Here is a 21,600-nt window from a genome sequence, read left to right as displayed (position 1 = left end):
CACAAAAGGATACTATGGTTGAAACTTACATTATTTTTATTGAATGTAACTCGATATTTGAATGACTATCTCTCACAACTGAGCTTAAATCACTATTGTCTCTGAACACCTGTGCACATCACAGTAATAACTGGGCAGTCAAACGTAATATAGCATTTTAGTAACTTTTAACATGTAAGGCTACTCACATAGATGCATTCAACTATTGTTCAATCTTGATTCGAAGCTTTCGTGACTGCAGGAATCCATACTCTTTGGTTCTTTCGGTAAAGTCACGTGGTAGGTAGAAAATTAATAGATCACGACGTTTCGATCGCAACACAAGCAATCGTCATCAGGTGAGACAAACACAGCAGGAGAACTGCTGACGCAGGAGTAAACGATTGTTGTTTTTTTGTATATCTAAACGGAGGCAAAAAACTGGAGCAAAATCCACTGGGCAAAAATGAATCCTGTTATTGGAATAATGTGCGACTGCGTAGGATTGAGCAGTTTCCCCGCGTAGGTCTCCGATGCGTTCTCGGGTTGTACCGCGCGTTGTTCGGCACGGTGTCCGACGGTCCGCTCCGCCACGTGCTGGGAGATTATTCTCGAGCTGATCCTCCCAACACGAGGGTGGGTGAGACGTCGACATCCGACCCGGCCATTGCAGCAACGGGGCGATTGCAGACGACAGTACGTGGTGTAAGCAGGTGCAGCGCATCAGGGGGCGGCGTTTGCGACCAATTGTTTTTTGGTGGCAGTGGGGGGGTGGGGGGCTGGGGGGTGGGGGGGGGTTACTTCCACGTGCAGCCTCGCGGGGAGCCACGCGGGGGGGGGGACGCTGCCAGCCGGCCACTCACGTCGGTGATCATCTTCCCCCGGGTCTTGTTGCGCTCGCGATGCGTCGCCCGCTTGAGCCTCTGCTGCAGCACGCGCTCGCGCGCCGTGCGGTACTCCAGCGCGAACTCGCTCACGATTCGGCAGAAGCGCGTGATGCTCACGTCCCGGATGGAGTAGGGCGCGTGTCCGATGTACAGCATGAACGCGTGGAACCTGGCGACGGCGGGAGGGGCGGCACGATGCACGTCAAGCCGTTGGCTCGTTTGGCCGCCGCACCATAGTCCACGGCCGTCATTTGATCATCACTGAATCGATAGCCTTGTGTGGCCGGTGTGAGCTCACCTGCGATCAAACGCGCGTATATAATTGTGCGCTCTGCTGATAGCTACGGGTAGCCAGGTGCGTATCTTTATTTACTTATTTTAAGTGAAGGCAATGGTGACCAGGGGTAGGACCCCGAGCCCCATGTGCTCTTAGATTTGGGCGAACTCCGTGCCGAGAGATTAAGCTGCGGTGTCGTGACGCGGAGGGTGTTATTGGTCACTATTGCAAATACGCAAATGCCCTTAGGAAGAACACGTGGAAATAAAAGTTTCGCCGTTTCACAAACCCCTGGTGCCTAGCTGTTGCGGAGTCGCTCACTTCTCCGGAGGACAGAACGCAATGCGGAGTTGCCCGCTTATCGTCTCCGAACTTTAAGATTTTTGTTGTTGTCTATTTAAGCCGACCCGTCCCACTCGTTAGGAGTCGTGGGAGGAGAGGGACAGGGCGTGCCGGTTGCTTTTGCACTGCAATTCGTGACTGCTCTGCGCTGTACTTGTTATATGGTTCTAATCGTGTACGAATCACGATGAGAATCATAGACAAGTATCATCCGTAGGCAGGCATGTCAAGGTGGCGAGGTACACCCTCCATCACCTCTTTATTCTTTCATTTAAAGCTTTCGTGACTGCAGGGATTCATATTCTTGGTTCTTTCGGTAAAGTCACCACGTAGAAGGGAAAAAATAAAATAATACAAATATAAAACAATAAAATTCTCACGACGTTTCGACTGCAACACAAGCAATCATCATCAGGTGTGAAAACCACAGCAAGAAAATTTGATAAAAATGGCGTTTAAAAAAATATATTTATATTATTTTATTGTTTCCCTTCTACGTGACTTTACCCAAAGAACCAAGAATATACACCTCTTCATTGTTCGGGAATCAGTTTTCTTCCAAACCACGGCCGCTTTCTGTGCACTGTGGCTCTTTTGTGAGCCAACTGTGTTCACTGCGGCGTAAGCGGTTGTGATTCCCCTGCGATTGATCACTGCTTTAAACTCAAATCACCTCCAAAACGACAGCGAATAAATGTGTCCAGTAGTTTCAGAATCATAATCTATTTTTCGATTTAAAGCTTTCGTGACTGCAATGATTCATCTTCTTTGGTTCTTTCGGTAAAGTCACGTAGAATGATAATAAAATAATAAATTGATAAAATAAAATAACACAATAATATTCTCACGACGTTTCGGCCACAACACAAGCGGCCTTCATCAGGTGAAGGGGGGCGAGACTGTCTGGTAGGACAGCGCTGGAGTGAAAGAGCCACGTTCAGATCACGGCCTTTAAGCTGTGTGAGAGGAACAAAGCGCCTGCTGCAGAAATAGAGCTTGTACCTGCCTCAAATTTCAGCACCACGGGCCCCGTTCAGACGGACGAGTTCGTCCATGGTTGGAACAGAGGAGAGGGAGAGAGACAGCTGCGAGGCCCTAGTATGCTCCATATTGTAAAACTATACCATTAACCGTGGTGTGAGAGGTATTAAGAGGCAATGCTGGCGAAAGAGCTGCGGTCTGAAGGTCATCGTAAAAATACAATTAATTAAGAACAGAAATGATTTAAGACATCTTTCCAGTGGTTACTAAGCCTGAAACCATCTTCTCGGTTGAAATTGTCTCTGTGCTTGTATATGTGAATGGCCTCATGAACCAATCTCTCATGGTAGCCGGTTGGTTTGCAAAGAACCTCCGTCTTGGAGAAGTCAATGTCATGTGAGCCCACTGAATTATAACAGTGATCTGCCACGGCAGAGGAGTTCGTCCTACCGTGTTTCAAGTCTGCTTTGTGTTCGCGGATGCGGTCCGAGATATGTCTTTTGGTTTCTCCAATGTAGCTACTACCACAGAGGCACTTTAGTTTGTAAACGCCCGGGTACTGTATGTCTGGAACAGCATCTTTTACAGATGGAACTAAATCAGAAGAAGGATCCTCTTGTGGAGCCACTCAAAACCATCACCTTACCCTACATTGCAGGGGTCACTAAAAAGATCTCCAAAATCCTGAACAAACACAAGATCCAGGTCCGATTCAACACAGTACATAAAATCCGTGATTTAGTTCCATCTGTAAAAGATGCTGTTCCAGACATACAGTACCCGGGCGTTTACAAACTAAAGTGCCTCTGTGGTAGTAGCTACATTGGAGAAACCAAAAGACATATCTCGGACCGCATCCGCGAACACAAAGCAGACTTGAAACACGGTAGGACGAACTCCTCTGCCGTGGCAGATCACTGTTATAATTCAGTGGGCTCACATGACATTGACTTCTCCAAGACGGAGGTTCTTTGCAAACCAACCGGCTACCATGAGAGATTGGTTCATGAGGCCATTCACATATACAAGCACAGAGACAATTTCAACCGAGAAGATGGTTTCAGGCTTAGTAACCACTGGAAAGATGTCTTAAATCATTTCTGTTCTTAATTAATTGTATTTTTACGATGACCTTCAGACCGCAGCTCTTTCGCCAGCATTGCCTCTTAATACCTCTCACACCACGGTTAATGGTATAGTTTTACAATATGGAGCATACTAGGGCCTCGCAGCTGTCTCTCTCCCCCTCCTCTGTTCCGACCATGGACGAACTCGTCCGTCTGAACGGGGCCCGTGGTGCTGAAATTTGAGGCAGGTACAAGCTCTATTTCTGCAGCAGGCGCTTTGTTCCTCTCACACAGCTTAAAGGCCGTGATCTGAACGTGGCTCTTTCACTCCAGCGCTGTCCTACCAGACAGTCTCGCCCCCCTTCACCTGATGAAGGCCGCTTGTGTTGTGGCCGAAACGTCGTGAGAATATTATTGTGTTATTTTATTTTATCAATTTATTATTTTATTATCATTCTACGTGACTTTACCGAAAGAACCAAAGAAGATCATAATCTATATTTATACTGGAGGAATGCGATGAGCTGTAAAGCTCTTTTTAACAGCTGTCCAGCAGGGGTGGGTCAGAAAGTTACAACAGACGATACAAAAACACGACAGTGCAAAGTACTGGAAAGGTAAGAAAATCACTAAAAAAATAAAAGTCAACAATTTTTTTATTTTACCAGGAAGCAATTCGATATTTTTTTAGAAGCAAACTGGCCACAAATGATAGCTCGACGCAGTGGCTTATCATCACGTGGACATTTATAGCGGCCGAATAATGTGAATAATCTAAAAGTAATGAAGCACCAGGGCAGGCCGAGAGAGAGGTGACTTGACATGGTGAACCAGGACACAAAGAGCTGTGTAATGGACGTGGAGATGGTCGAGTACAGGGAATGAGCGCAAAGGGAGTCTGACCCGGGTCGGCAGACACCACACGAGTGACGGAGAATGCTCAGAAGACAAAGAAGAAGATCGAGTCAACAATTTTTTTATTTTACCAGGAAGCAATTCGATATTTTTTTAGAAGCAACCTGGCCACAAATGATAGCTCGACGCAGTGGCTTATCAGACACCACACGAGTGACGGAGACTGCTCAGAAGACAAAGAAGAAGATCGAGTCCTCAATGGATGGACGTGCATGTGCACACACACACACCTGTTGACGATTCTCCGATGCACGATCTTGAGGATGATTATTCGCTCGGCGCAGTCTCGGAGGAACTCGGACATTTTGGTTTTGAGCACCGGCTTGGTTTCGTGCTTGGCAATGGCCTTCAGGTGGTCCCAGCAGGCCCGGCACCTCCGCTCCATCTGATTCAAGTTCTCCTGCACCTGATCAAAGTCCACCTGAGTGATGGCAACACCGAGACGTTAATAACTTCCCCAGCTCCGGCTGCTCCGTCCGTCTCTCTTCAATCCCTGTCTCTCTGTTAAGTTATCCACCCAAGGGCAGATACATGGCTCGAGATCCCTGCATCCCATCCAATCTCATTTTATGTTTATATGTTTGTTGAACTTCTTTCGCAGCGTACGTAGCCAACCAGGCTAATCGGAGGTGCGGGAGGAATGACAACAAACTAAACACAAAGAGTAGTTCTGAAGAAATTGGTTTTAAATCCAGAATTAAAAGTGCGTAGCTCCAGTGGCTTCCTACCCCTCGAAACGCCACACCGCGCCAGCGATCCAGCACTTTGGAGGCGAGCATTGGTGTGATTATGAAACCCCACTGGGATGTAAGGTAGGCAGCATGCGGCAGTGCGGCAGGTTGGCCAAATCTGTGTGCGGCTTCGCTTGTTATCCTCTCATACGCGTGGGTCTTCTGTGGGTACTTCAATTTCCTCCCCACATGCCAAACACTCATTATTGGAATTGGACAATTATTCTGATACAAGACCCTCCTAAAAACGCTCAACAGTCGGTGATGTTTTTCTGGATAAACAAACGGCTGTGTTTGGTGGTTTCCAATTTCGGAGACACCATCATCCGGACACGGTTGAATGTTATACCCAGCTCGATCAGATTATTTATTTCTGTAAACAAAAGGGGCCAAGCATTGTCAGGACAGTTGTGCTGAAACTGAAACTCATGCAGCTGAGATATTTATAAAAGTGTTTTTTTTATTTATAACAGAAGGCTGAACGTGGCTAAAGGAGATCATGGCATAGGGTTACCGAGCCAATTGCGCTGCTAAAATCCCGTGGTCAAGCACTCAATTGACTCCGCATTTAAAGTAAAAAAAATCCCTGTGCAGCAAGTTAGATGATTTAAGCAAAGTAAGAGATTATACATACAGTGAGGTAAAACAGTATTTGATCCCCTGCTGATTCTGTACGTTTGCCCACTGACAAAGAAATGATCAGTCTATAATTTTAATGGTAGGTTTATTTGAACAGTGAGAGACAGAATAACAGCAAAAAAATCCAGAAAAACGCATGTCAAAAATGTTATAAATTGATTTGCATTTTAATGAGGGATATAAGTATTTGACCCCCTCTCAATCAGAAAGATTTCTGGCTCCCAGGTGTCTTTAATACAGGTAACAAGCTGATATTAGGAGCACACTCATAAAGGGAGTGCTCCTAATCTCAGCTTGTTACCTGTATAAAAGACACCTGTCCACAGAAGCAATCAATCAATCAGATTCCAAACTCTACACCATGGCCAAGACCAAAGAGCTCTCCAAGGATGTCAGGGACAAGATTGTAGACCTACACAAGGCTGGAATGGCCTACAAGACCATTGCCAAGCAGCTTGGTGAGAAGGTGACAACAGTTGGTGCGATTATTCGCAAATGGAAGAAACACAAAAGAACTGTCAATCTCCCTCGGCCTGGGGCTCCATGCAAGATCTCACCTCGTGGAGTTGCAATGATCATGAAAACGGTGAGGAATCAGCCCAGAACTACACGGGAGGATGTTGTCAATTATCTCAAGGCAGCTGGGACCATAGTCACAAAGAAAACAATTGGTAATACACTACGCCGTGAAGGACTGAAATCCTGCAGCGCCCGCAAGGTCCCCCTGCTCAAGAAAGCACATATACATGCCCGTCTGAAGTTTGCCAATGAACATTTGAATGATTCAGAGGACAACTGGGTGCAAGTGTTGTGGTCAGATGAGACCAAAATGGAGCTCTTTGGCATCAACTCAACTCGCCGTGTTTGGAGGAGGAGGAATGCTGCCTATGACCCCAAGAACACCATCCCCACCGTCAAACAAGGAGGTGGAAACATTATGCTTTGGGGGTGTTTTTCTGCTAATGGGACAGGACAACTTCACCGCATCAAAGGGACGATGGACGGGGCCATGTACTGTCAAATCTTGGATGAGAACCTCCTTCCCTCAGCCAGGGCATTGAAAATGGGTCGTGGATGGGTATTCCAGCATGACAATGACCCAAAACACACGGCCAAGGCAAGAACGGAGTGGCTTAAGAAGAAGCACATTAAGGTCCTGGAGTAGCATAGCCAGTCTCCAGACCTTAATCCCATAGAAAATCTGTGGAGGGAGCTGAAGGTTCGAGTTACCAAACGTCAGCCTCGAAACCTTAATGACTTGGAGAAGATCTGCAAAGAGGAGTGGGACAAAATCCCTCCTGAGATGTGTGCAAACCTGGTGACCAACTACAAGAAACGTCTGACCTCTGTGATTGCCAACAAGGGTTTTGCCACCAAGTACTAAATCATGTTTTGCAGAGGGGTCAAATAATTATTTCCCTCATTAAAATGCAAATCAATTTATAACATTTTTGACATGCGTTTTTCCAGATTTTTGTTGTTGTTATTCTGTCTCTCACTGTTCAAATAAACCTACCATTAAAATAATAGACTGATCATTTCTTTGTCAGTGGCCAAACGTACAAAATCAGCAGGGGATCAAATACTTTTTCCCCTCACTGTATTTGCACACAGTCGATTCACTCACACCTTCCAACGGATGCAGCACTCTCGCGGCACTGCTTTCCCACGGGGAGATGAGAATCGCAGCAGCCTGAAACGCGAGTTCGATAAAACCGCACTGGGCGAGGTTTTTCCTGCGATAATGTCTGCTGAGGGCCCGCAATTGCCCGTCACCACCCCTGGATATCACATGGCACACGGAGTGAAGCGTCGCCGCTGCTGCTGTCACCTTGGCGGAGCGTGTGATGGCGCCGATCTCCGAGTACAGGTCCGTCGTGTCCGGGAACTTCTCCACGACCATGTTGCACACGTGGTGTAGCAGAGACTGCTTGTGCACCGTGTCCTTCACCTCCGGCACCTTCTCCAAGTAGTGCAGCTCGAAGCCTTTAGCCTGCACGGTGGTGACCGGCAGGAGGAGAGGGGTCTCAGCGCATAACAAAAGTGCATGCGCCACTGGGGACGATATTGCACCGTGTGTTCAGCTCCCATCTGAATTGAATTTCCGTTGGTTGCTCAACCCGAGCTATACTCAAGAGAGATGTTGATTGATCTGGCTAGGTGGCACTCACTTCCGAATAATAAGGTTATGAGTTTAATTCCCAGTTAGCAGTCGATTCAGCTCATCACCCAGAGTACCGCTCTGTGGGATGTCACAATGTGGCTGTCCCATTACCTAGAATGGCCTCTGCCATGGGAACGTGGAATGTCTACCAACGGCTCAGGACCACCGACTGAGATTACAACTGTCTCATTACTAATGTTAGCAGCAACACTATTTGACTTTTAATGATCTCAAGCAATTTCAGTTTCACATGAAAGTAAATATTAGGAAATACCAGGTGGCTAAATCAGCCCGATGCAAAATAATGATTTATGCAGCCGGAGCGCAAACGCGTTCAGAGTCGCAAGGAGAGCTGAGATCATTAGTCAATTGAGTCGATTAATTGATGAAAACATTGTAATCGAATACTTATAAAATGGCGGCCGCCCTGACATCCTGCCCCCCCTCCCCTTCGAAGTCACAGCTGCCATGGCGTGCGCCACCCGTCACCAACCCATGGGGAGAGAGGGGGCGAGACGTTTTCCCAACGATGGGCACGTTATCCGATTGGTCGAACAATTGGCGCCGACAATTGGCGGAGCCGTCGATCTCTTAAATAGTCGGAGAGCCCCGGCTCTAGCCCCAGGCGACTGGGAATGGAGAGGCTTCGGTGCCACTCACGTTTGTGCCGTTGAGGAAGTTCCCCACAGCCAGCAGGGTGGTGAGGATGCATCTCAGGGTGCGATTCTTCTCCACCTGGTCCATCCCCTCCTTGATGTCTTGAAGGGGCTCAGCCACTTCCTATGGAAGGCACAAGACACGTGGGGTACGCAGATCAGGGCTTGAACTTGTACGTATGTACGTTGGACTCCTTTCGCACCGTACATAGCTAACCGGAGGCGTGGGGCTTCACCGGTGTCCCAGAGCGAAAGGACTCTGCTTTATATGCGTCATCCAGCAGCGCTGTTTGGGACACGCCCTCCTGTATTCGGAGAGATATAAAACTGAGTTGATTGTCGACACTTTGATACGCCGCGGTGTATACGGGGTGCTATATCAATAACAAATCATTATCTTTATTTATCAATTAATCTCTAAACTGGAGTGGGTTTTTTAATTTGCAGAACTGTGTATACAATTTTGCATTTACATACCAGTGGCAGAATTGCTCATCATTAATGAATAACTGCAAATAAACAGGCACTTAACAAGCTCCTCTTTAAATTAGCAAATTCGTTAAGTTATTTTATATTCATGTTATAGTGTCTCCATATTCTTTGGTTCTTTCGGTAAAGTCACGTAGAATGAGAATAAAATAATAAATTGATAAAATAAAATAACACAATAAAATTCTCACGACGTTTCGGCCACAACACACGCGGCCTTCATCAGGTGAAGGGACGAGACTGTCTGGAGGACAATGACATGGTACTCATTTGCTTTGGTGGCTCTGATGGGGGTAAGCTTCTCCATATAACTACCGCTGTTGACTTTCACACCAAAGTGGTACACAAATTAAAGACCCTGAGGGGATGATGGGCTGAGTCAACCCCCAACCAGGACTTTAATGAGCAACCTTCTGATTGGTTACTCTGCATGCATATCTATGGAACCTTTTTGCCAGTATCAAAATCATGAAGAAATAAGAACAGGCTTTACCCTTCCTGGAAATAAAACAGGTGTTAAGATGTTAAATTACCAAATAGATACCTTTTGCAAGGCATCAAGTCTGCATTAACCAAGCTGTTCACCTTTTGGCGTTCTCTGGTCTAACACTGGTGAAACAAGCCCATAAAGATGGCTGTCTGTGGTGTAGACCAATCAGTTTCAAGGACAATGCGCATATTATAATCAGAGCATGTTTGTGTTGCCACAAGTATGTGGTTAATGCCTTGCAATAGGTATCTAGTTGGTGTTCGAACATCTAAAACACCTATAAACGAAACTATTTTTATTTGACCAAGTATAGCTCTTTTCAGAAGCGACCTGGCCGCAAATTATAGCTCAACGAAGTGGCTAATCATGCGTGGTGGCTAATCATGTGGAAATGTATAGCAGCCGAATACTCTCAACGCATGCTTATAAACGTGGAGGGGAAAAACCAGAGGACCCAAAGAAAAATCCACACGACCACGGGTAAAACATGCAAACTTCAAATATACAGGTGTCGGGGTCAGAATCTAAACCACAACCTCCCGTATACCGGGCGAGGTAGTTAACATTTCGACACAGTGGCGCCTGATTTATTACTCTGCACACGCCTAACCCGAGCGGATTCCCACAAACCTTCTCCATCGTCTCGTAGTCGAGCTTGAAGGCCCAGAGCTGGAGACGAGCGGAGAGCTCGCTGATGGACGACAGCGTGAGCAGGAACTGCTCCGCAGAGCCGAGGGGCACGTCGGGGTTCACGAGCTGCGCCTCGGTGATCTTCTGCTTCTCCTCCTCCGTGGGGATCATGGTGAGCAGTTTCTGCAACGGATCACCATCAGCAGCACCGTGAGCACCATCGCAGGCAAGGGACTTAGCCGACAGGGCAAATGAGTGCGTAGCTATCGACGAGGAACACTGATCTGACGGCTCGTTTGGAGGCGTGTCTTACTTCGATGCCCTCCTTGTTGAGGGCGTATTCGTCAAAGTTGAGGATGGCGGTTTTGATTGTGCGTGGTGGTGGAAGGACGGTGAGGCCAATGTTGATGGCGTTACTCCGCTTCGAGTCCAGCACGATGAGCTCCTGTCGCTTCCCATCCGTCGTGCTCCTCTGAAAAGACACGAGATTTGTAAAAACTAAAAAAGCTAAAAAGATCAAATCTTGGACTGTCGACACAAAGAAGTACATACATAGCACGTATGTATGTATGTATGTTGAAATTCTTTATCACCGTACGCAGCTAACCATGATAATGGGAGGTACACACAATAAAGCTATATGCTAAAGTACATAACACAAAATAGTTAATTATGCGTCGAACTAGGATCCGTATCTAACAGAGAAAGTCCTGGAGTATGAACATCTGGCAGTTCACCAGCTTTTGTTCAAGCGAGACTGACTGCTTACGAGACACTGCTGAGATTATATACTCCTAGAAACCCGCGTAGCTGATGGAATGTATGTATGTAGAAATTATTTTGCACCGTATGTAGCCAGATGTGTAAGAAATACTTTTTTTTTAATGTGAAGGAACAGATGTAATTTTTTTTCATACTTTAAGGTGTGATCTGTCATTATCTCTGCCCTCTCTCTACTCTCAAGGAGGCCAACTGCACCACACATTAGCCCACTGCCGTTCATACGTCCTTATACAACGCAAAAGTAAAAGTGCGGTCCTGCAATTGCTGGGTCACGTCACTGCTACCGGGAGCAACCTCTTCCGGACGGTACGCTAGAGAGCCCCTCCACGTGTGGCCAGTCGCCTCGGAGTATCCACACTTTACCCCAACATAGGCAACCTACTGATTGGCAAGCTGTTAATGATTACTGTGACTGTCATAGGGCAGCGTTAAGCATTAATATGGTGACTTTTGGATTGACGCCTCTGTAGCACTCAAAACGCAGTCCCTTAAAACAATGCACATCATAAATTAGAGCCCACTGATGCTTCCATCTCGTTTATTCGCTGATTAATTTGAATGTCTCACGACAAAGGGAGCACCGAGGTGCAGCATTGGATGTCACTCACAATGCGGTCCCGGTTAAGTACTGGTGTCACGTGTCACTACACTCATTGTAGTGGTTACTTAACAAAACATGACATAACATAGTTGATAACACATGTCAGGCAACTGCACCTCACTTAACCCACGTATTATTAGTAGTACGTGAAGAGGGCGATGCAGGGCATTTCAGAATATGGCAACGTTGACAAACAAAATAAAAAAATAGTAGGCCACATGTGCTGGCGTCACGGTCCAAAGTTTCCAAATTTGAAGAATTGCTCGAAAAATTACTGAACGTGGTAAAACCGTAGAACAACAACAGCCCCCACACCCACCGTACATGACAACACACATTACCGAAAGAACCAAGAATAAGTCGACATTATAGACGCCAAGTACGCTCACTCAGGTTAAGAACCAGGCTACAGTCTACATTATAGAATGCCAGTACGCTCACTCAGGTTAAGAACCAGGCTACAGTCTACATTATAGACTACCAGTACACTCACTCAGGTTAATAACCAGGCTACAGTCTACATTATAGAGTGCCAGTACACTCACCCAGCTTAACAACCATTGCCACAGTCTACATTATAGACTGCCAGTACACTCACCAAACTTAATAACCAGGCTACAGTCTACATTATAGACTGCCAGTACACTCACTCAGCTTAATAACCATTACTACAGTGTACATTATAGACTGTCAGTACACTCACCCAGCTTAACAACCATTGCCACAGTCTACATTATAGACTGCCAGTACACTCACCAAACTTAATAACCAGGCTACAGTCTACATTATAGACTGCCAGTACACTCACTCTGATTAAGAACCAGGCTACAGTCTACATTTGTGGATTTGTTTTTTATTGCTCTTATTTTTTTATTATATTTTTTTACTCACATTATTTTTATAATTACTTTTCTATCTATGTGACTTTACCGAAAGAACCAAAGAATATTAATTCCTGCAGTCACGAAATTTTTAAGTAAAAACTTAATGTCTTGTCAATGAGAGTAATTCTTGAAAGAATATAGTCTGTAAATACAGTATGTCGCTATACTTCACGCCAGTGAATTTCCACCTGTCTTGTTGCGCGTCATAAATATGGTGCCATGAGGCCTACGCCAAATTATTCCCATTTACAAAAGCGGGCAGTGCATATCCTCATGGTTGGCCTGAATCCAGTCGTGGAAAGTCCGTATTTCCAAGGCAGTGGGACAGTCTCCGCACAAGTACGTATGTAGTTTCAACTTCTTTGGTACCTTACGTACCCAACTACGCTAATCGGAGGCGCAGGGAAAGGACAACAAACTAAACGCAAAAAGCGGTTAGAAATAAACATCATGATTACTGTAAAAATTATCATTACACATGACGATTACTGTAAAGTTACCGACAAAGCGCTGCTCATCTAATCAATGAATCGCGCACCGAGCTGATTCATGATCAGGATCTGAACTGGCGACCTTCTAGTTGTGACTTGAGCACTTTGCACGAGGACCGCTCAGCACGATGACGATCACGACGATCACGACGATCACGACGACGCCACCGAGAAACCCCTCACTTTCGTGACGGGCAGCTCCTTCGACTTGGACTCGAAGAGGATCTCCAGCTTGTTGGTGTCCACCTCCACGGGGTCGAGCGAGGCCCACAGCGAGCTCTTGCCGTAGCGGTGGTTGCGGTGCTGCCACTCCGTGTGCCGCACCTCGCTCCAGAAAAGCCGCACGGTCTTCTTCTTCTTGAGGGAGTGGGCGAGCGCCGGCGAGCCGGGCCCCCCGGGAGTGCCCTCGCGGGCCTGGTGTGCCGGCGAGGCGAACAGCGGGGGCGGAGGGAGGATGAGTCCCGTCAACGCCGACGACGGTGGCGGCATGGTAGGAGGGCAGCCCGGAGGTGGCGGCGGCGAGAAGAGCACAGAGGCCATGGACGGGAAGACGGGCGGCGGTGGTGGGAGCGACACGAAGTCGCCCGAGCGTAACAGCAAGTTGTCAAAGTCCAGCATGTCCACGTCATCCTCCTCGTTCAGGTCCGTGAAGTCCATGTCTGCCGAGAGATGCATGGGATTGGTTGACCAATGCTTTTGCTCCTGAACAACACGCAATAATAGCATGTGTCTCATTTTCAAAATATTGCCCATCCGGGCAATCATTCAACATGGCGGTGGAAGGTTTTTGAACCACAACACCTTGCGGATCTCGTCAAGGATCATAAACCCATCACCCAAACTCCGATCATCCTCGCAGTGGCTTTTGGCTAGCCATCAAATCAAGACGGTCACTGCATCGCGCGCTTTCGGATGCACTTCTGCGGCCGTCGAGAACACTGCTCTTTCCAATATTAGGAAGCCACTGGAGCTATGTACTTTTAAATCTAGACTGAAAGCTAATATCTTTAAAACTGCTCTTAGTATTTAGCTTCTGGTCCTTCTCCCGCACCTCCAATTAGCACAGTTGGCTAAGTACGGTGCGAGCGAAGTTCTACATACATATGTCCTCATCCAGTAATGGATCGACAAATAACATTACCCACTGTTGGGTAATCCCTCCTTAAGTTCGGAGACTTTGGTGAATTCAACAGAAGCCACCCACAGCTTCATCCCCTTAGCTGCAGAAGCGAGAAAACGAGAAGCAAGAGCCCCTCCGTTTCTAATCTCTGGGCCGAACCTTTGATGCGAAGTTCGTGCGTCTTGGCCAGCATCTGCTCCCACAGCTGATCCGATTCCTTGCGGGGGGGCGGCGGAGCGACGGGGGGCATCTCCTTCTCGCCCTCCTCGTCCTGCTCGGAAGAGGTGACACGGCCGAAGCGCTCGGCAAATGCCCGCGGGCCGCTCGGCTTGTCGGGAGATACGGCGGTCGCGTCACGTGCCGCAGCGATTTCCCGGCGAGCGCCTCCTCCCTCGGGGATCGTAGGCGATGACACCCGAGCCAAAACGCCCTCCGCCAGGCCTGGACATTGACGAGGTCGAGCAGGGAGACAATACGACATTATCATTCTCTGACGTGTATTCCCGGATTAAACTGCGTAGGCCGGCTGAGAGCCCGAGCCGACAGCAACACCGGACGCTTGTGAGAACAGCGCTTCATAGCCCATCGGATTCCTCCAGTATACTCTTATATAAGCGCACAACTTTATCTCTCTGTGATGAACGCTGCACTTTCCGTCGTTTTCATGCAGGGGGCGCTGCAAACCTACGCACCCACTGCATGAACGACGGAGGCGCAGGGACAGACGTTCGATTACGTTGGAATCGATCTGCAGACGGCGGTCTTCTCGCACGGTCTATGTCGCCTTATCTCGATCCCGCAATCTCAAACAGGTGAAAGTCCGTATCGAACCGAACCCCCAGCAAGGCCATCTACTTAACGATGAGAGAAATTCCACTCGAAATGTCCTTTTCAAATGAAGTCTTCCAGATGTAAAATGATTTCAGCTTTTAATGAAGAAATAACATTATCTCATTCAAAACGCAATACAATTCAAACATTTTTAATTTTAAAACTTCAAAACGGAGCATCGGGTGCTTGCGTGTATGCGTCGTTCGTGTGCAATTTTTTTCGTGACTTTCCTGGCCGAAGGCCGCAAATGGTTGTGAGGGGCGCCACATGCACCCCCGAACAACCCCTAGTAAATCAATATTCTGATTCTGAACACCAGCAGCAGCGACATCCTCTCCACACAGAGGACGAGGGTCATTACTGGCGGGTCGTCGTTTCTCCGTGACAGCCCCGCCGTATGGAACGCCATCGTTGTGCCGCTCCAAATTGGCAGCAGCGGTCGATCTAACTCGACTTGAAGGGACGCGTAGCGGCCCCACCACCTCATTTGCCTGGTTTTTGAGTGAATCGGAATCAGAAGATGTATTTATACTGGAGGAATTCGATGAGCTATGAAGCTCTTTTCCACATATTTCCAGTCGGGGGTGGGTCAGAACGTTACAACAACAAAAATTCAAAAATACGATTGTAGTGCAAAGTATTGTAAAGGTAAACAAATCACTTAAAAAATATACAAATAAAACTTTAATTCTAGATTTGAAGCTTTCGTGACTGCACGAAAGCTTCTTTCGGCAAAGTCACGTAGATAAAATAAAATAAATGAAAACAACTAAATTTAATTTAATTTAGTTTGGTAAAACAAATGAAAACAACTAAATTTAATTTAGCTTAATTTAAATGAAAGAACCAAAAAAAAACTTTTATTTTTATTTTACCAGGTAAAGCCGACTGAGTTCATAAATTATTTTTCAGAAGTGACCTGGCCACAAATTATAGCTCAACAAAGTGGCTTATGAGGTGAAAATTTTAAATCAGCTTGGCTCTGTGTCTCAGAGTCATGGTCATTTATGTCTGTGAAATATTGTGCACGTTACAAACCATATTGTTACTAACGTGATATAATCGAGAGTGAAAGCTAGTGGCTAAAACCAGAAAATATAACGCCTCACCCAAGATGGATAAGCAACATTCAACACAGAGCGAGATGGCGCTAAAAATGTGTTCTATTGTATCTCTTGCCGATAATACCCTACAACAAGAGCCAAGTGCACAATAAATCGTGAAACATGAAATCATAGCTCACCATCTGGCTCATTTTTGCTCGTTTCTTCCGTCTTCTCTCCGAGTCCAACAGGTTCGGAATTGGTGCCATTGGTCAGGCTCTGCACGGGAATCTGATCGGTCGCCTCGCCGCTCTCCTCCTCGATGGCTTTCTCCTGCGGTCTCTTCTCTGGAGGGCAGGAAGCAGACAGGGCTTGAGTGCGTGCTAAGAAACCCCAGAGCGTCGGGTAAATCCAGCTAACGAGCCGGCTTCCATGTATTCTGCTGTTAGCATCTGACCACATGGTCATTTGCGCAGGGCGCAATCCGAGAATGCGTATACCATCTGCTGTAGCCCTGTGCATTAAAGACGAGGCATGAAACGATTCATTCCCCCTGATACTTAACGAATTGCTATGTTCAGGGCAAATGTTGAATTCAAGGCTGGATTATTACATCTCCTTTCTACTGTAGTGTTCGTATCATTTAAAAACTCAACACGTGCGTTAATGACACTGCAGCAAAGAGGAGGTGAACCTCTCTGACCTATCTCTGCATGTGCTAGGAAGAAGGGCCATTGGTAAAAACAAAACATTGTCTATGTATTTTTCCTTTTAAGGACAAACTCTTATCTTCTTCTTCTTCTTCCGTATGGCTGGGGAAAAATTTAATTTAAATTAAATGAAATAAAACAAAAATGAAAACAACTAAATTAAATCACGACGTTGCTGTGCTTTTTTACACCTGATGAAGGAAGCATGTGTTGCCTCCGAAGCATTGTGATTTAAGTTAGTTGTTTTCATTTTTGTTCTATTTAATTTTATTAAATTTTTACCTACGTGACTTTACCGAAAGAACCAAAGAGTATGGATCCTTGCAGTCACGAAAACTTCAAATCTAGAATGGCTGGGGAAGCAGTTAATGTATGATCTCGAGGTTAGTAATCCATTCGACGGCTTCAGGTGAGGGTGCTGCTATTTTTGTTGTTGTTGTCCTTGTGCACCAACCCCAATGGAACATCACCAAATGTTTATATCATCATTTGTTCCATCCAATTTTATTTCATAAGCTTAAAAGTGATCATGTTAAATAATGTGCATTACTTGTAAATTAGTGATTCTGAGAAGCATTGTGGGTATAAAAAAAAAAATAATGAATGAAAATATGAATTTTAATGTGACTATTAATGTCTCCCGGAAATCATTTAAATAAAAGGTCATCATATAATTTTAATATTCTTTCTATTCATTAAGCGCCTCTCATAAAGGTTCACAAAGCACTGTACAGCAGACACTGGGCATAGCATGATGTACTGTATATGTGCTAGAACCATAATCATCAGCCATGCCCAATCCACTGCTGGATGAAGGCAATCCCCCAAGCCACCGCCAACTTCTGCGATGTACCCAGCACCTGCAACGCCGACTGATCCCATCGCTCCATCTCCTCGGTGGACGTCACCTCAAAATGCATTTCCATTCCTTGGCTGCCACTCCGTCATTATCCTTGACCATCGTCGTCTGGATTTTTTGTCTTCGTCAAATTCCAATTAACCTACAACGAAAATCTTTAAATATCCCCCCTTACCAGAGATTTCTGTAATAATTCTGATGCTGCTGAATGCACGACCCCCCCCCCCCCCCACCACATAAGCCACTGGTCCCTGTTGCGTTGGCCTCGAGACGCATCCATGGTGTAGGGGCGTAGCATAAACGCGATTGATCTGATGTGATGTGTTTAAAGTGGAAGGGGCCGCTTCCATCAGTCACGTGCCATGTGAGCCACATGTGGGGTTTGGTTTTGTGTGTGTGTGTGTGCGAACGCAAAAAAACTGGAATCTGAAGAAAAGTTTTTTTGTGTGTGTGTGTGTGCGAACGCAAAAAAACTGGAATCTGAAGAAACGTTCGTGATGGAGCGGCGGCCATTATTCTCCCCCCCCCCCCGCCCCCCCCGCTTCTGTCTCGACGCTCTCTCGGAAATTCCCGACATAAATCCCATGACCAGCCTTCCCCAGGTGTGGATACACACGAAAATCGAGCTTCGGGGATGGGGGGTGGGGGTGGGATAGAGCAGATGAAAAGGTGGTTGGGTTGCTTGTTTGATAGAACCTTCCTCGGAGAGAAATACAGCCCCTTGTAGCAGTTCTTTCAACAAACCTCCTTTGAGTTAATGCCGAGATGTATGGGACATGAGCGCTATTCCAGACGTGGTCCAAGCATTATTCCTGGAATTATAGATGGTGCTGCTGGCCCGCACTAAGATTTGAATGCAAATATCCGTGTAGCATGTCTCACCACGTAGCATCACAGGAAAATAGGAGATTGCTTTCAACTACAAGTTACATTTTAATCTTGATTTGAAGCTTTCGTGACTGCAGGAATCCATACTCTTTGGTTCTTTCGGTAAAGTCACGTAGGTAGAAATAAAATAAAAAAATAAAAAAAACTACGTGACTTTACTGAAAGAACCAAAGAGTAAGTTACATTTTGCCACAGCAAAGGACAATTGCCAGAGATAGAGGTTCAGATTTAGCCACGACTCTGGTTTACGATACCTTATGAGTGCGATCAGCTGTGGTAATTTTAATACCCACATTCACGGTTGGCTGTGTACTGTGCAAAAGAAGTTTAACATACATACATTTACGAGGTACAGTGAGGGAAAAAAGTATTTGAGCCCCTGCTGATTTTGTACGTTTGCTCACTGATAAAGAAATGATCATTCTATAATTTTAATGGTAGGTTTATTTGAACAGTGAGAGACAGAATAACAACAAAAAATCCAGAAAAAAGCATGTCAAAAATGTTATAAATTGATTTGCATTTTAATGAGGGAAATAAGTATTTGACCCCTCTGCAAAACATGACTTAGTACTTGGTGGCAAAACCCTTGTTGGCAATCACAGAGGTCAGACGTTTCTTGTAGTTGGCTACCAGGTTTGCACACATCTCAGGAGGGATTTTGTCCCACTCCTCTTTGCAGATCTTCTCCAAGTCATTAAGGTTTCTAGGCTGACGTTTGGCAACTCGAACCTTCAGCTCCCTCCACAGATTTTCTATGGGATTAAGGTCTGGAGACTGGCTAGGCTACTCCAGGACCTTAATGTGCTTCTTCTTGAGCCACTCCTTTGTTGCCTTGGCCGTGTGTTTTGGGTCATTGTCATGCTGGAATATCCATCCACGACCCATTTTCAATGCCCTGGCTGAGGGAAGGAGGTTCTCACCCAAGATTTGACAGTACATGGCCCCGTCCATCGTCCCTTTGATGCGGTGAAGTTGTCCTGTCCCCTTAGCAGAAAAACACCCCCAAAGCAAATGTTTCCACCTCCATGTTTGACGGTAGGGATGGTGTTCTTGGGGTCATAGGCAGCATTATTCCTCCTCCAAACACGGCGAGTTGAGTTGATGCCAAAGAGCTCCATTTTGGTTTCATTTGACCACAACACTTTCACCCAGTTGTCCTCTGAATCATTCAGATATTCATTGGCAAACTTCAGACGGGCATGTATATGTGCTTTCTTGAGCAGGGGGACCTTGCGGGCGCTGCAGGATTTCAGTCCTTCACGGCGTAGTGTGTTACCAATTGTTTTCTTGGTGACTATGGTCCCAGCTGCCTTGAGATCATTGACAAGATCCTCCCGTGTAGTTCTGGGCTGATTCCTCACCGTTCTCATGATCATTGCAACTCCACGAGGTGAGATCTTGCATGGAGCCCCAGGCCGAGGGAGATTGACAGTTCTTTTGTGTGTCTTCCATTTGCGAATAATCGCACCAACTGTTGTCACCTTCTCACCAAGCTGCTTGGCAATGGTCTTGTAGCCCATTCCAGCCTTGTGTAGGTCTACAATCTTGTCTCTGACATCCTTGGAGAGCTCTTTGGTCTTGGCCATGGTGTAGAGTTTGGAATCTGATTGATTGATTGCTTCTGTGGACAGGTGTCTTTTATACAGGTAACATGCTGAAATTAGGAGCACTCCCTTTAAGAGTGTGCTCCTAATCTCAGCTTGTTACCTGTATAAAAGACACCTGGGAGCCAGAAATCTTTCTGATTGAGGGGGTCAAATACTTATTTCCCTCATTAAAATGCAAATCAATTTATAACATTTTTGACATGCGTTTTTCTGGATTTTTTTTATTGTTATTCTGTCTCTCACTGTGCAAATAAACCTACCATTAAAATTATAGACTGATCATTTCTTTGTCAGTGGGCAAACGTACAAAATCAGCAGGGGATCAAATACTTTTTTCCCTCACTGTACCTCAACCTGCAGAAGGTAAGTTTGCGACCTCGCCGTTTCAAGCTTGAGTGTTCGTCCCTCATATTTGTGGGTTTTCTCCAGGTACCCGGGCTTCCCCCCGAAATGAAAAGTTCTCACGAAGAAGGCTCACGGAATCTCTTCATGTAAAATGATCTTGAAAGCCAAGGAAGCTTTCCCTCTTTTGAGTCTCAACGAAGGAAAGGGAATAAACGATCGCGTGAAAAAAAAAAGTTTCAACGGTCCGCAAAACACGCACCTGGCTCTTCCTCAGCACGGTCGCGTTCAAGGGTGCTGCTGGCCGATGAACTACTGGAGGCCGAGCAATTTTCCTTCTCGTTCACGGCCTCATTCTCCCGCTCCTTCGCACTCAGGGGAGCCACCTCCTCCGCCGCAGCTACAACAGAGGAGACAAACGCTGCAATGTTCACGGCCGCTGGCGAGGGAGTTTCATCGGCCCGGTGAACGATTTTGTGCTGTTCCAGCGTGGCCTTGAAGTTGAACTGTGGTGATGTGGGCACCATTGCCTGAGATGATTTAGATTATTTTTCGAACTATAAATGTCTGCATGATAAGTCACGTCGTTGCGCTATCACTTGTGGCCAGGTCGCTCCTGACAAAAATAAGTTAATACCTCAGTGGGCTTTGGCTGGTAGGATGGGGATGGTCTAGTTTCATTTGTACGTGTTTGGGTGATTTCTTTAGCTTTCTTGTACTTTCCACTCCTATTGTGTTGTTGTATTGTTGTTGCAACGTTGAAAAAGAGCTTTATAGGTCATCGAATTCCTCCAGTATAAATAAATATTCTGACTCTGATTCTGTCTCTCCCCCAAAGCTAACTCGGAGATGCCACGACTGTTTCTCAGGGGTTGACCCGGGCGAAAGTGAGACACGCGTTTAATAAAACCATGCAAGAAGAGCCAAGCGCAAGAGTTGTGTTTCCGAGGCAAGGCTGTCATGGAGAACCCGGGCCAGACCCAGTTGCCTGGTTCATTAACCGAGCCGGCTGTATTTCCGGTGGCTGTGGAAACGCGGCATCTGCGTTGTGGCTCAGAAGAGTGTTCTTTGTGAGCCCCTTTGGTGGTCACTGGAGAGAGACCCTAAGAGGTGACCGTGATAATGAGTGACAAGAGACCCAACTGTGAACATGGTGCAATTTGGTGCAGCCACAAGTTACGCGACCTGTTC

At 46.3% G+C, this 21,600-nt stretch overlaps 1 protein-coding gene across 8 annotated transcripts in view; it reads right to left on the bottom strand.

Annotated features, from left to right (window-relative positions):
• Nucleotides 1-21,600, bottom strand: part of LOC116944038 (FH1/FH2 domain-containing protein 3-like) — a 174,099-nt gene that overhangs the window by 18,380 nt on the left and 134,119 nt on the right. For all 8 annotated transcript variants that reach the window (XM_076068281.1, XM_076068283.1, XM_076068284.1 and 5 more), the window contains 10 exons: nucleotides 20,672-20,809; nucleotides 16,201-16,347; nucleotides 14,286-14,567; nucleotides 13,190-13,665; nucleotides 10,561-10,719; nucleotides 10,248-10,430; nucleotides 8,643-8,762; nucleotides 7,650-7,811; nucleotides 4,679-4,869; nucleotides 843-1,035 (listed from right to left, as the gene is read on the bottom strand). In XM_076068281.1, coding sequence (XP_075924396.1) covers nucleotides 843-1,035; nucleotides 4,679-4,869; nucleotides 7,650-7,811; nucleotides 8,643-8,762; nucleotides 10,248-10,430; nucleotides 10,561-10,719; nucleotides 13,190-13,665; nucleotides 14,286-14,567; nucleotides 16,201-16,347; nucleotides 20,672-20,809 — 2,051 coding nt within the window. The remainder of the gene's footprint in view (nucleotides 1-842; nucleotides 1,036-4,678; nucleotides 4,870-7,649; nucleotides 7,812-8,642; nucleotides 8,763-10,247; nucleotides 10,431-10,560; nucleotides 10,720-13,189; nucleotides 13,666-14,285; nucleotides 14,568-16,200; nucleotides 16,348-20,671; nucleotides 20,810-21,600) is intronic.

The sequence above is a fragment of the Petromyzon marinus genome, chromosome 20, assembly GCF_048934315.1.
Source record: "Petromyzon marinus isolate PM22_M1 ecotype Great Lakes invasive population chromosome 20, UKy_Petmar_22M1.pri1.0, whole genome shotgun sequence".
In the NCBI taxonomy this organism is placed as follows: Eukaryota; Metazoa; Chordata; class Hyperoartia; order Petromyzontiformes; family Petromyzontidae; genus Petromyzon; species Petromyzon marinus.
Note: the sequence above shows the minus strand (reverse complement) of the source record. Positions and strands in the feature narration are given on the sequence as shown.